The sequence below is a fragment of the Bufo gargarizans genome, chromosome 2, assembly GCF_014858855.1.
Source record: "Bufo gargarizans isolate SCDJY-AF-19 chromosome 2, ASM1485885v1, whole genome shotgun sequence".
Classification (NCBI taxonomy): domain Eukaryota; kingdom Metazoa; phylum Chordata; class Amphibia; order Anura; family Bufonidae; genus Bufo; species Bufo gargarizans.
In genome coordinates this window covers 673,492,314-673,505,767 of record NC_058081.1, presented here as the reverse complement: position 1 = coordinate 673,505,767, position 13,454 = coordinate 673,492,314, and the positions used below count along the sequence as shown (strand labels likewise).

The 13,454-nt window shown below is 43.0% G+C and overlaps 1 protein-coding gene across 1 annotated transcript in view; it reads right to left on the bottom strand.

The window, feature by feature from the left end:
• Positions 1-9,796: 9,796 nt before the first annotated feature.
• Positions 9,797-13,454, bottom strand: part of LOC122926275 (transmembrane protease serine 5-like) — a 173,464-nt gene continuing 169,806 nt past the window's right edge. The window contains exons 9-11 of the mRNA XM_044277649.1: positions 12,911-13,053; positions 10,444-10,596; positions 9,797-9,892 (exon numbers count right to left, since the gene is read on the bottom strand). Coding sequence (XP_044133584.1) covers positions 9,797-9,892; positions 10,444-10,596; positions 12,911-13,053 — 392 coding nt within the window. The remainder of the gene's footprint in view (positions 9,893-10,443; positions 10,597-12,910; positions 13,054-13,454) is intronic.

Here is a 13,454-nt window from a genome sequence, read left to right as displayed (position 1 = left end):
ACAGTCAAGGCTCCACCACCTCAGCAGAAGGGAGCCGTCTTTCCTTCCCATCATCTACTGGTCCTGATGCTCCAGCTCCTCCTACTCCCATCAGTCATTTCGTCAGCAATAGATCACCAAAGTGATTTAAAAAAGACAGCAGTGCGAGTGCACTCATCCAACAGCGCAGATGCTGAACATGCTCCTGGCCAAGTTGCTGGTACTGCTGTCCCTCTCTTTCCAAGTGGTGGTCTCTGCACTTTTATAAGAACTGATGGCTTGTGCCAAGCCAAGGTAGAGAGTCCCAAGCCGTAATTTCTTTGCGAAAAAGGCAGTACCAGCCCTGTACACATATGTGGGCCAGTCCTTGAGCCTGTCAATGTCCACTAAAGTACACAGCAGCGCCAATGTGTGGAGCTGTAACTACGATCAAGGACAATATATGCCTTTACAGCCCACTAGGTAAATGTGGTTCCTGCCCAGCCATACCAGCAACTTGGCCAGGTAAAGCCACTGCCGCCTCCACGTTCTCAAGCTGTGAGTCCTGTGCTAATGTCTTTCTCTGCCTCCTCATCCTCCACTGCAGGAATAATTCACAGTGCTCCTCCAGTATACCACATGTGCAGGGCACGGCAGTGTCATGCTGTTCTGCACCTAGTTTGCCTGGGCAAAAGGAGTCACACAGGGGAGGAACTGCTCTGTGTCCTCCATCAAGAAATTAAATCCTGTCTATCTCCGCGACAACTCAAAATCCGAACCATGGTCAACAATAAAGGTAAGAATATGGTATCGGTGCTGCATCAAGGAGGGCTGAGCCATGCGCCCTACATGGAGCAAGTGTATAATCTGATTGTAAAGCTTAAAGTCTTCCACCCATCTGCAAGACATTCTAAAAATGGCCAGGAAACTTTGCATGCACTTCAGCCACTCTTACACTGCAAAGCACACCCTCCTTGAGCTGCAAAGGCAGAATGGCGTTCCCAAACATCAACTGATATGCAACGTTTCCACCCGTTGGAACTCTACCCTCCATATGTTGGAACAACTATATGAGCAGAGAAAGGCCATAAACGATTTCTTTATGATACAGGTGGACAGAAGTACTCCCTTGTGTAACTTCGATGTTAGCCAGTGACAGCTCATGCGTGACACCTGCCGTTTGCTCGAGCCATTTGAGGAGGCCACTTTATTTGTCAGTCACCAGAAGAACGGGATGAACAACATCATTCCACTGATTCACGTCCTGGAACAGATGCTGCTAAATCTGGCTGGCCAGGGTACAGGAGACGTGGCGCCTACGACTCATGGCAACATGAACCCTGTGGGGGCTGAACTGGAGAAGGAGGACATTCACGCATAAGCAATGTGTAGAGAAATGGGTGTTTTTTCTGCACAGGTGATAGGAAAGGAGAAGCAGGAGCAGTTGGAAGAGCTGGAAGATGAGGAAGACGAGGCAGATGACCCAGATACACTGTGGCAGTATGCAGTGGAGATGAAGGCAGGAAGTCCCTCCGAGTCACTTTCGCAAATGGCACGATGCATGCTCAGTTGCTTGCATTGTGACAGTCGAATTTTCACCATTCGACAGAGGGATGACTACTACATGTTAGAACCTAGCTACCAGACCAAAATGGGGGTCTTTTTTGCACCCGGTGAGAGGGAGGACAAACTGAACTACTATCGAGACATCCTATGTAGTCGGTTGGACACTGCCTATGTGCGCCATCTCACCTCCTAACGAATATCTGACCTTCCACTGCCATGGCTGCTTGGGGGTGAGGGGGGGGGCAGGAGCAGTACCAGCTCCATCAGCAGCAACTTAAGTCTAGAGTCTCTGATGATCAGTTTTCTTCATCCGCCTAGTAAAGAAACTACTCACCAGCAGCAGCAGCTAGACATGGTGCAGAACCTGAACCAGCAGGTGGTGGCATACTTGGACTGCACCCTGCCACCCCACATGGAAGATCCCCTGGACTACTGGGCAGCCAAACTTAATTTATGGCCGCAACTGGCCGAGTTTGCCATGGACAAGCTTTCCTGCCCAGCCAGTAGTGTGGCATCAGAGCGGGTGTTTAGTGTGGCGGGGGCCATAGTTACCCCAAAGAGAACTCTCCTTTACACCCAAAATGTGGAGAAACTTACCTTTGTGACAATGAATCAGGCGTGGATCAGCTAGGATTTCCACGCACCAGTGCCTGATGCATCAGACTAGATTATCCATGGTGCCACACCCAAACTTTGTCAAAAGAGACCTGTTTCTTCTGGCTACCTTCTTCAGCTACTATTCTGATGCTGCCACCATCCTAATGCCACACACCTGCTGCCAGGTGATCCTACTGCCACCCAACATCTTGTGCTGGTACTGGCCAGGCTTGTGCCTCCCACCTCCCCACTCTGTGACTCTGTGGTCTCCTTATGATGATGCCACCTCACCACTCTGTGGTCTCCTCATGCTGCTACCACCTCACCACTCTGTCACTGGGCCACTCTGTGGACTTCTCATGCTGTTCCTACACTATGACGGGACCGCCATTTTCCCTTTTTGGCCTTGTTGACATCAGCATTTATTTTACCCTTCCTCTGATCGGATCCTGTGTTTGGAGCAGCCGTAAGGCCTGTATTACATGGTTCCTATTTTGCATCAGGATATGCTCATGATTTGGTAGCCAAAAGCAGGAGTGGGTACAAAACACAGAAGACATGCAAATATTGCATTCACGTGTCATCTCTGTTTTGAATCCACTCCTGCTTTTTTTTTTGGCCTTAGCAATACTGATGAATTACTGACCAAATGCTGACCGAGTGAAGGCGGTTGCTCAATAGACAGGATCTGCTTTTTGTGGGTTGTTCTTCTGGCGGATCAGAAGTAGTGAAAAATAACCTGTGACGTCAACACAAACTTACTGCTAACACCCTCTCCACTCTGTCGGATGGGGGCTAAACTTGTATCAGCATTTAACAGAACAGGCTCTGTTGAAATCTATGTGGAATCAGCTGACATTGTAAAACAAGTGCAATCTTTCACACTATAGTAGGATCTTGGGCCGCTGCACGGTTCTTCATACCTGACGCTGTAAGGCTGAGTTCACAATTAAATTATTTGGTCAGTTCTGGCACGGTAACTAACCAAATAAGTGAAGTGTGCAGTGATTCTAAGAGCGACGCCTGTCATCCTGCCTGACAGTACTGTTTCACTACCACAGCAGAATTCCTATTCAACAAATATATACCCTCTGCAATGAGGATGAGATCCACAGCCATTTCTGTGGCAAAAACACAAGAAATTCATGAATATTTTGTTGCAGACTTTTCTGTGTTTTTGCAATAAATGTGCAGCAAAATCTTCACCGGACTCTTCGACAGTATTTTACGTCTCTTGTGATGTACCCTAAAGCAGTGCACTTTATAAAACAGATATAAAAATGTAGTGTAACACCGAAAATGATGTCCCTCTTTTTCAAGCTTGTATGAAAACCTATTAAATTTGTGCTTCCGAGCTTGTTCTCAGCAGCCGTAAAACCATTCTGTAATAAAAAAATAAAAAATAAAACTCCAGCGAGAATACAGCTGTCAAAATGCGTTAAATAAGATTTATTATATCACTTCAATAAGAGAGCGCAAAAAACAGCAATGTATGACTGAGAGTAATTACTGGAGCAATCAATTATAGCAACTACATGAAAATCCAGAACACAAGTCTTTGTATAAATGGATGGGAAATGAAATTCACTTTATCTATGGATGTCATTTCTAGAGCATGCCAGCAAAAACAAGGTTTCCTCATCATTCAATTAAAGAAACCCCAGCATGATGAGAAAGCAGTGCAGTCTGCAGGTTATAGAGCAGGAGGAGCTGAGCAGATTAATATATAGGTTTGTGGGAAAAGATTCGGTAAAACTTACAGTTTATTGATCTAAATCTCTGCTCTTTCTGGTCTAAGGAGTCCAGTGGGCGGTCCTACTCAGTGCTTGACGGCCTTCCTGTATAAATGTGCATACAGAGATAGCTGTCAATCATTAAATAGTATGAGCAGAGATTCAAATGAATAAATGATTCGGTATACTGATACAATCAGTTTGCTCTGCTCCTCACGCTTTATACCAACGATGCCTGCAGATTGACCTGAATTTTCAATCTGACAGGTTCACTTTAGTCACAGACAACCCTAATCCTTGGAGGTAAAAAAAACGATGGCTGCTTAAATAAAATTCTTGTATATCCAGATGAAGTAGAGCTGTGTTTGTCATTAGGCCCCATTTTGATGATGAAAAACAGAAGAGGTTGCAGTCAAGGGAATTTAACTGGGTTTTTTTTTAAAAATACCTGCATTCAGGAGCATTGCTAGGTATGTTGAATCGGGGCCCGGACTACAAGCACATTGCTGTGATGTTTGTATTTTTCACTGCACTGGCAGCTTATTTTCATGGTTATATTGAGCCACCAGTGCGGGGCTGCAGTGCGGCTCAAAATACATCAGCCAGGGGCACATTAAACTTATGGGAGCAGCTCTGTTGTACCCCCGGCTGAAGCGCTGGGGGACCGGCCAGCAGCCAATCACCGATGTCTCCATATCAGAGCAGGAAGCGGAGCTTGTGCTCAGCCCCACCCCTCACTCAGGCCTGGCACCCGAGGACCAGACCCAGCCCTGAAGGAGAGTCAGACAGGACAAGCAGATTGCAGAGGTACTGCAGCCTGTCCTGCTCCAGCTGTCCAGGTCACCACTGCTAGAGTGTGACAGGCCTTATGAAAATAGCCTCTGCCAGCCCAGCAGCAGCCACTACCAATGTGGTTCCATACAGCAGAGAGGTGTGTTACCAATAAGTTCTCCACCATCCATGTATAGGACAGTATGCTTATGGGACTTGTTTACTTGTTAAATAGTATATATTTCAGCAAAAACATTTACATTGAAAAGCTAAGCTGACCCAGCTTATTTCACTGCAAGGTTCATTAAAGGGATTTTCCAGTACTTAGATATTAAAACCTATCCTAAGGGTAGGAAATTAATATCAGAACAGTGGGAGCCCGATACCCTTCACCCCTACCAATCAGGTGCTTTGGTCTGCAGCCAGATACCATACAGTGGATGAAAGGTTCCGTCCACCGTGTAGATTCCAGCACAAGCCCACTGCACACCAGCTCCCATTCACTTGAGCTGCAGTAGCCTGGCAGTGGACAGAACCCTGTGCTCCCAGTTTTATCCACTGTATAGTTTCCAGTCCCGGCGAATGCCTGGGGAGGGTGCCAACTGTTGGACCCTCACCAAACTGATATTGATGAGCTATTCTGAGGATAGGCCATCAATATCTAAATACTGAAAGCTCCTCTAATTTGATTCATCTAATTATAGCTAGTCATGATTAAAGGGATTCTGCACTTTCATTTAACTGATGATCTATCCTCTGAATAGATCATCAGCTTCTGATCGGCAGGGGTCCGACACCCGGGACCCCCATCGATCAGGTGTTTGAGAAGGCAGCGACGCTCCAGCAGCGCCGCGGCCTTCTCACTGTTTACCGCTGGGCCGCCGGCCCACTGACGTCACAACTAGTATCAACTAGCGTGGGCGCAGCTAAGCTCCATTCAAGTGAAAAGAGCTTAGCCGCGCCCACGCTAGTTTATACTAGTCGTGACGTCAGTGGGCCGGTGGTCCGGCGGTAAACAGTGAGAAGGCCGCGGCGCTGCTGGAGCGTCGCTGCCTTCTCAAACAGCTGACCGGCGGGGGTCCCGGGTGTCGGACCCCCGCCAATCAGAAGCTGATGATCTATCCAGAGGATAGATCATCAGTTAACTGAAAGTGCAGAACCTCTAAGTTCCATTAAACAACTTGCTAATGTGAATTACGACTGAAAGCATATGCCAGGCTCCACTTATTGTGTAATGCTAGGTGAGCAGGGTACACGTCTATTACCACCTTGGCAAAGTAATGTCTATTGTATAGACAGCATCATGAGAAAAACAAAGAACACCCTCTTTGAATTCTATGGTTTTATATATCAGGGCATAAAAAATAATCTGGTTCCTAGAAGGTGTAAGTCTAGTTTCATCCTAGCACTTTGAGATCTGGCATAGCTCATATCTATCATATCGCCGTCCGGCCCCATTCTCTATAATGGGGACCAGTGGACATCTGGCTGCAACCCGGCAAATATGTTGCATAACTGTCGCATCGGAGTGACAGCATGTTGCAATGCGACACCATTAACTATCATTACAAAAACATTGTGCGACTTTTCAGCTACACATGTTACCATGTAGCTGTACCCTTTTTTGTGATGCGACTTGGTATCACCCGACAAATGTCACCGTGTAGCCGTAGCATTACTGCTTCCATAGGAATTAAGAGGTAAGTAGCAGCTAGATACTACCACCTTTTTTAAAACCAGGTGTTTTGGCAGTTTGCTGGTCTGGAGCTTTCAGGTGTGTGCTAACACTATGCCAAGGAGGAAAGACATTAGCAATAATCTTAGAGAACAATTGTTGATTTCCAAACAATTTGAAGTCCATCATTCAACAGTGATAAAGATTATGGCAAACATTTAACAGTTTGACAGTTGACAATCTTCCCAGGAGTGGACATCCCACCGCATTCACAATAAGATTAGACAATCCAGTGCTCAGAGTAATTGCAAAAACCCCAAGAGTTACATCTATGACTCTATAAGCCTCAGTTGTCAGCAAATTTGTACCTATGAAACTGGCTGACCTGTGCGCTTAGCAGCTGAAGGCATCTGCATTGGTCCATTGTTCATATGTTCCTGCATTGCTGAGAAAAATTATATTTTAATATGTGCAATTGATTCTCTAAGGGCAACGGGGGCATTGGATTACACCTAGAGGCTCTACTGTCTCTGCAACTGCTGCACCCTGTCAAGAAGTGTAGGCATGATTGCGGCTGTCTGGCCATATCAATAATAAGTTGCTTCTAGAGGCTCATTTGCATATATTAAAACATAATTTTTCTCAGAGATACAGGCACTTATAAACATAGGACCAACGTAGATGCCTTCAGCTGCCAAGTGCACATGTAACAGGTCAGCCAGTTTTATATGTACAAATCTGCTTATAGATGCCCTTTAAGGGTCGAAGTTCATTACAGTACAATTAGAAAAAAAAAACAAAAAAAACAAACAAACAGGTATGGCTTGTTTGGAAGGGATGCCAGGAAAAAGCCTCTTATTTTTAAGAAGAACATGGTAGCACAGGTTAAGTTTGCAAAGTTGCATCTGAACAAACCACAAGAGTTCTGGAACCCTGTTCTTTGGACAGACAAGATCAAAGTGGAGATGTTTGGCCATAACCTGGGCACCATGCAGTTATTGAGTAGACCATCAACTCCTCAAATGTGAGGCCACCTATCCAACTGCTAAAAGCTTAGCCGAAACTGGGTCCTGCAGCAGGACAATGATTCCAAGCAAAAAGGAATGACTGGAAAAAAAAATTCAAGGTGTTGCAATGGCCTCGCCAAAGTCCACACCTCAACCCAATTGAAATGCTGTGGTAGGACCTTAAGAGAGCTGTGTATAAATGAATGCTCGCAATCCTCAATGAGCTGAAAAAAAGATGTTAGGAAGAATGGGCCAAAATTCTTCTAGGATGATGTGAGAGACTCATGAAGTCATACAGAAAACAATTACATACTTCAAGTTATTGCTGCCTGCTAAAGATGGTTGTCCAAGCTATTGATTCATGGGGTGGACTTTTTTTTCTTCTTCTTATACATGGCTTTTCCATTTTGACTTAATTTGTGTTGAATATATGACACAAAGGAATCTGTTGTGTGTTGTCAGGTTAAATAGATTTTTTTTTATTTAAATAGGATTTTTTTCTATAAAATTCTTTTTGAGGAAAAAAATATAGATTTAGGAAAACTAGAGGAATGGTCAAAAATCTGGCAACTAAAATTTAACATTGATAAGTGCAAGATAATGCACCAGGGGGGTAAAAACCCAAGAGCAGAATATAAAATCTGTGATACAATCCTTACCTCAGTATCTGAGGAAAGGGATTTAGGGGTCATTATTTCAGAAGACTTAAAGGTAGGCAGACAATGTCATAGAGCAGCAGGACATGCTAGCAGAATGCTTGGGTGTATAGGGAGAGGCATTACCAGTAGAAAGAGGGAGGTGCTCATGCCGCTCTACAGAGCACTAGTGGGACCTCATTTGGAGTATTGTGCTCAGTACTGGAGACCATATCTCCAGAAGGATATTAATACTTTGGAGAGAGTTCAGAGAAGAGCTACTAAACTATTACATGGATTGCAGTAATAAACTTACCAGGAAAGATTAAAGGACCTTAACATGTATAGCTTGGAAGAAAGACGAGACAGAGGGGATATGATAGAAACGTTTAAATACATAAAGGGAATCAACAAGGTAAGAGAGGAGAGAATATTTAAAAGAAGAAAAAAAAACTGCTACAAGAGGACATAGTTTTAAATTAGAGGGGCAAAGGTTTAAAAGTAATATCAGGAAGTATTATTTTACTGAGAGAGTAGTGGATGCATGGAATAGCCTTCCTGCAGAAGTGGCAGCTGCAAATACAGTGGAGGAGTTTAAGCATGCATGGGATAGGCATAAGGCCATCCTTCATATAAGATAGGACCAAGGGCTATTCATAGTATTTAGTATATTGGGCTGACTAGATGGGCCAAATGGTTCTTATCTGCCGACACATTCTATGTTTCCATATGTGTAATTTTTGGGGTAAATAAATTCCATTAATCCATTCACAATGTCATGCTCTTCCAGAGGTTTTTGTAAGATTATTGGGCAGTTTCTCTGCCTAAAAGATATTATCACAGATGCTTGGTTTACTTTTGCAGTTCTTAAAACTGAATTTGACTCAGCAGAGATCACATGCCTCTTCTTCACAGCAAAAATGTTATAACATGAACAGAGTTGAGAAAAATACCTTAATCCTAACTTCTACAAACCTATGAATGCAGAATCAACCTAATCAAACTAATATGAAAAGTTGTTATTCTAAAAATCTTCATCAACTTGCATATTATAAGTTATACCAGCAAGAATTAGTCTTTATGTAGAAAACTAGGATTTAAATCAAGCCTTACTGACTAGTGATTTAAATTGTGATTTAAATCGTGATTTATATCATTTTGATTTAAATCAAATCCACCCTGTGTGTTGTTCATATGAGATTGTATTTACCTAAGACCTTCTAAAGACCAGGGGGATATTTATCAAAACCGGTGTAAAGGAAAACTGGCTTGGTTGCCCATAGCAACCAAATTCCTCCTTTCATTTTCCGAAAGAGCTCTGAAAAATGAAAGATGTAATCTGATTGGTTGTGCTGAGGAACTAAGCCAGTTTTCCTTTACACCAGTTTTGATAACGCTCCCCAGACATTTTTTTTATTATATCCTGAAAAAGAATGTGTATTTTGTTTTTTTCATGATTATGCATAAACTATGTATTCATATTTTAGTAAACCATAGATTGCACATCCTGTTCCCAGTGTTAAAGAATTGTGGCAAGTCAAAGGTCGCTTGTTTTCCATATATCATATCTGATGTAGAGTCATTCGGTCGAGGGTCTTTAGTAATGTTAATAACTGGTCTGACACTTTGTAGTATGACATGCAGAGAATATTTTCAGATGGGGTCCTATATTTCCTAGAGCACTTTATAAGTGAATCAATAGGTTGGTAAAATTTCTACCTAGATTTTGATGATCCCAAATTACGATTGCATAATATATCACACTGTAATTAATAAATATATAGGTAATGCTTCATACAGACAGTCTCATCATCACATTTCATATTTTCATTGGTGTGTCCAAACCCCAATGTGTTAAATCCATTTTGTATAAATAATAGAAGCTGGGGAACTGCTCCTCAGACTTAGCATATACGCCATCCTTATCTGTGTGTTGCTCTGTTCTCGAGCCTTGAGGAAAGAAGGGAAAGGAGGGACATGAGCTAAACATTTAAGTATGTTAAAGGTATAAATAAGGTTCAGTAGGGAAGTGTTTCAGGAAAATATTTCAGGAAATATTTTTGCATTGAAAGAGTATTTCAGGCTTGGAACAAACTCCCATCAGATGTGGTAGGGAAAATAACAGTAAGTGAATTTATACATGCCTGGGATAAACACATGCTTGTGATAAGTAATAATATAAGGGTAGAATAGATAGACCATGTGATATTTTTCTTCTGTTAATCATCTGTGTTTCTATATAAGTACCTAAACACCTTTGATTTGACCCCACCCAGATAACAAGGGGAACTCCATTAGCAGTTCCTGAGGTCAATATACTTTGACAATAGATAATCATGAGGGTTGACATATATGTGTAGAGATGCCACCACCACAGGTGCCTAGTAGTCCAGATGACTGTGTGGTGTGTAGTCCTCCTGTAATAGAGAAAAATAGTAGTCCGGTTGGTCCCTCATTTGGAAGTTGTGAACATGCTAGAGGACCTTCCACCAGGATATTACCTCCATGCTCTTATATATCCAGTCTAGAAAGGATACAATCTTGGTATATACACCTGGGCGGTTGGGCTCAGCACATCCCATTCCCCAGCTCACCACTCCAACCAGTCGCCAGGTATAGTCAGTCTGACAAACCAAGGGTCCACCACTGTCACCCTACAGGAACAAGACCAGAGAAAGTGAGGCAACCCTTCATTATACAATGTAACTTATGACAACAATTATCTCATCTCTAGTTTCCACAATCTAAAAAGGCTATCTGTCTATGTATGGTGTAGGTGGTAGTTTAATGGTGTAGAGAATGTTGGCATATATTTAGACCTCTGGTCCAATTGATTACTGATTTAATTATATATTTTGCTGAAATAATGTCACTATTCATATACTATTTTCATAGCCTTAAGGTGCCTATACGCATAAGAGTAAAGCCAGCTAAACTCCCCGATTCTGTCACGACCAGAGGGCTATCTTATGTCTATGGGAGCCTTTTGACTCTGTCACGAACAGATGATGTTGGGGAGGGGGGAGGGGGGGGGGGTTGGATATAGTTGGCTGGGGAGATAAGCCACCACTAGTGTCTAGCAACTGCTTACTCCCCTCTTCCCGTTGAGGATACACATATATCCAAGGGTGTGTATGTATGGGGGAGTTGGGAAAAATAGTTTTTGGCTAAACCTTCTAGCAGTCATTTTTCCAGTATCTCTTGCCACATCATCTCAAGTTACAGTAGTTCCCCAAATATAGCCAATCATTCTTGGTCTGCACTTCTATTAGATCTCAAACTATTAAAGCAATGGTTGTGGAACCACTGTGCCAACCAGCTTGACTTTGGGCTAGACCTAAGGCCTTAACCTGATGGTCCCATGGCATTCACCCTTTAACCCCTATATAGGGATTCACTGCAGGGAAGCCACCAGGCCATGACCTCTTGGAATAGTGCCATGTGGTTGGCTGTTGACCCATAGGGATCAGAGACACTGAATAGGCAACACACACACAGTCGGGAAACAGGAAGAGGACAGGGCTGGCAGAGTTTATGCAAATCCAAGAAACAATCCAATGGTTAGGGAAGGCGGCACATGAACAGGAGAGTGAACGGGCACAGGTCAGAAAACAGACAAACGGATAATGGTCTCTACAGCGTTTTCTAGCTAGGGGCTGTATAAGAGCTAACTGTGCAGACCAGGACCAGGGGTTATCCAAGAAAAGATCATGAGGGTATGAGTCCTAGCACCCCTGTGAATCAGCTGTTTCAGGGAGCCACTGTGCTCTGCTCATAAAAGCTATGGATAGCGCAGTAGGCCCCTGACAGCTTTCCAAGCATAGCATCATATAGCCACTGTGCTTGGTATTGCAGCTCAGCCTCATTGACTTGAAATGGGCTGAGCTGCAACTAGGCCACGTGCCCGATAGACGGTGATGTCACTGGCCTAGGAAGAGACCCAGCCTCTTCTAACAGCTGATTGGCTGTGGTGCCGAGAGTCAGACTCCCACTAATCTGATATTGATGACCAAAATCAATATCTTTTCCCAGATAACCCCTTTAAAGGGGTTGTCAGGTTTACTATATTAGCTGCTTGAAAGGAAAGCAGCTCCACTTGAATGGGAAGGAACAACTGTAGTTTCACTCAGTCCCATTCAAGTGAATGGGACGGAGGAGCTGTAATGTTGACAGCGAGCAGTTAAATAGCTGACACTTAGCACTCCATCGATGGGATATTCATGATCTATCCTGAGGATAGTAAACAGATGGGTATATACAGGTGAAACTCTGTAAATGAGAATATCGTGCAAAGTTTATTAATTTCAGTAATGCAACCTAAAAGGTTGAGATAGACTCATTACATGCAAAGTGAGATATTTCAAGCCTTTATTTGTTATAATTTGGATGATTATGGTTTACAGCTTATGAAACCCCAAAGTCTCAGTTTTGAGGTACCCTTTGCTAAGGGGGTATGGAATAATTAGCTGACTATAGTGTGACACTTTGAGCCTAGAATATTAAACCTGTTCACAAAATTCTAATTTTAAGCTGCATTAATGCAATTCCTTTTAATTTGCATTACTGAAATAAATAGACTTTTGCAAGATATTCTAATTTTTCGATTTTCACCTGTATGTAGGAGCAGCTGATAGCAACTGGACACAGTCATGCAGCAGCTCACAGAGCAAGAGACGATTAACCCCAGCAGTGCTGAAGACAGCGCTACAATGAATACAAGCCCTAATTCACACACACGAAGCTGGTGCCTTTGCGCTATGTACTGCCATTGTAACAAAGGCACAGCTCATTAGGGATGTAGTAGAATGGGATATTCAGATAATGGAGGTTCAGTGACCAGATCAACTACAGGATGCATTCATGTCAAAATGGACCAGAGTCACCACATATGTTAGTTTATGTCTAATGAAGGTTTTATGAAAACTAAAACTAAAATAGGGGACGGTTGATGTATAATTCATTCCGTACCTGACATGCATCCACTTTTCCATCAAGGTAACCAGCACAAAGCATCCTGGGAGTAATGTCGCCATCATATATGCAGGAACTATTGCATTTCTTAGTGCTTATGAGGGGCACCATAGCTTCCTTCAGACTTTGAGGCATGTGTGCTAAGGAAATAAGATACTTATGAATCTGTCCAATATCTTGTCAAAGCTTAAAGGGATTGTCCAGCTTTTTTATTTGCACCCCAGCCAGGAATACCTGTGCAAAATACATACTCACCTGCTGCCCGTCTCTCCGTTTTATGTCTCAGTCCCTGCCTCTCCTGACTCGCCTTTTAACCACTTCAACCCCCCTAGCTTAAACCCCCTTAATGACCAGGCCACTTTTTACACTTCTGCACTACACTATTTTCACCGTTTATTGCTCGGTCATGCAACTTACCACCCAAAGGAATTTTACCTCCTTTTCTTCTCACTAATAGAGCTTTCATTTGGTGGTATTTCATTGCTGCTGACATTTTTAAATTTTTTGTTATTAATCGAAATGTAACGATTTTTTTTGCAAA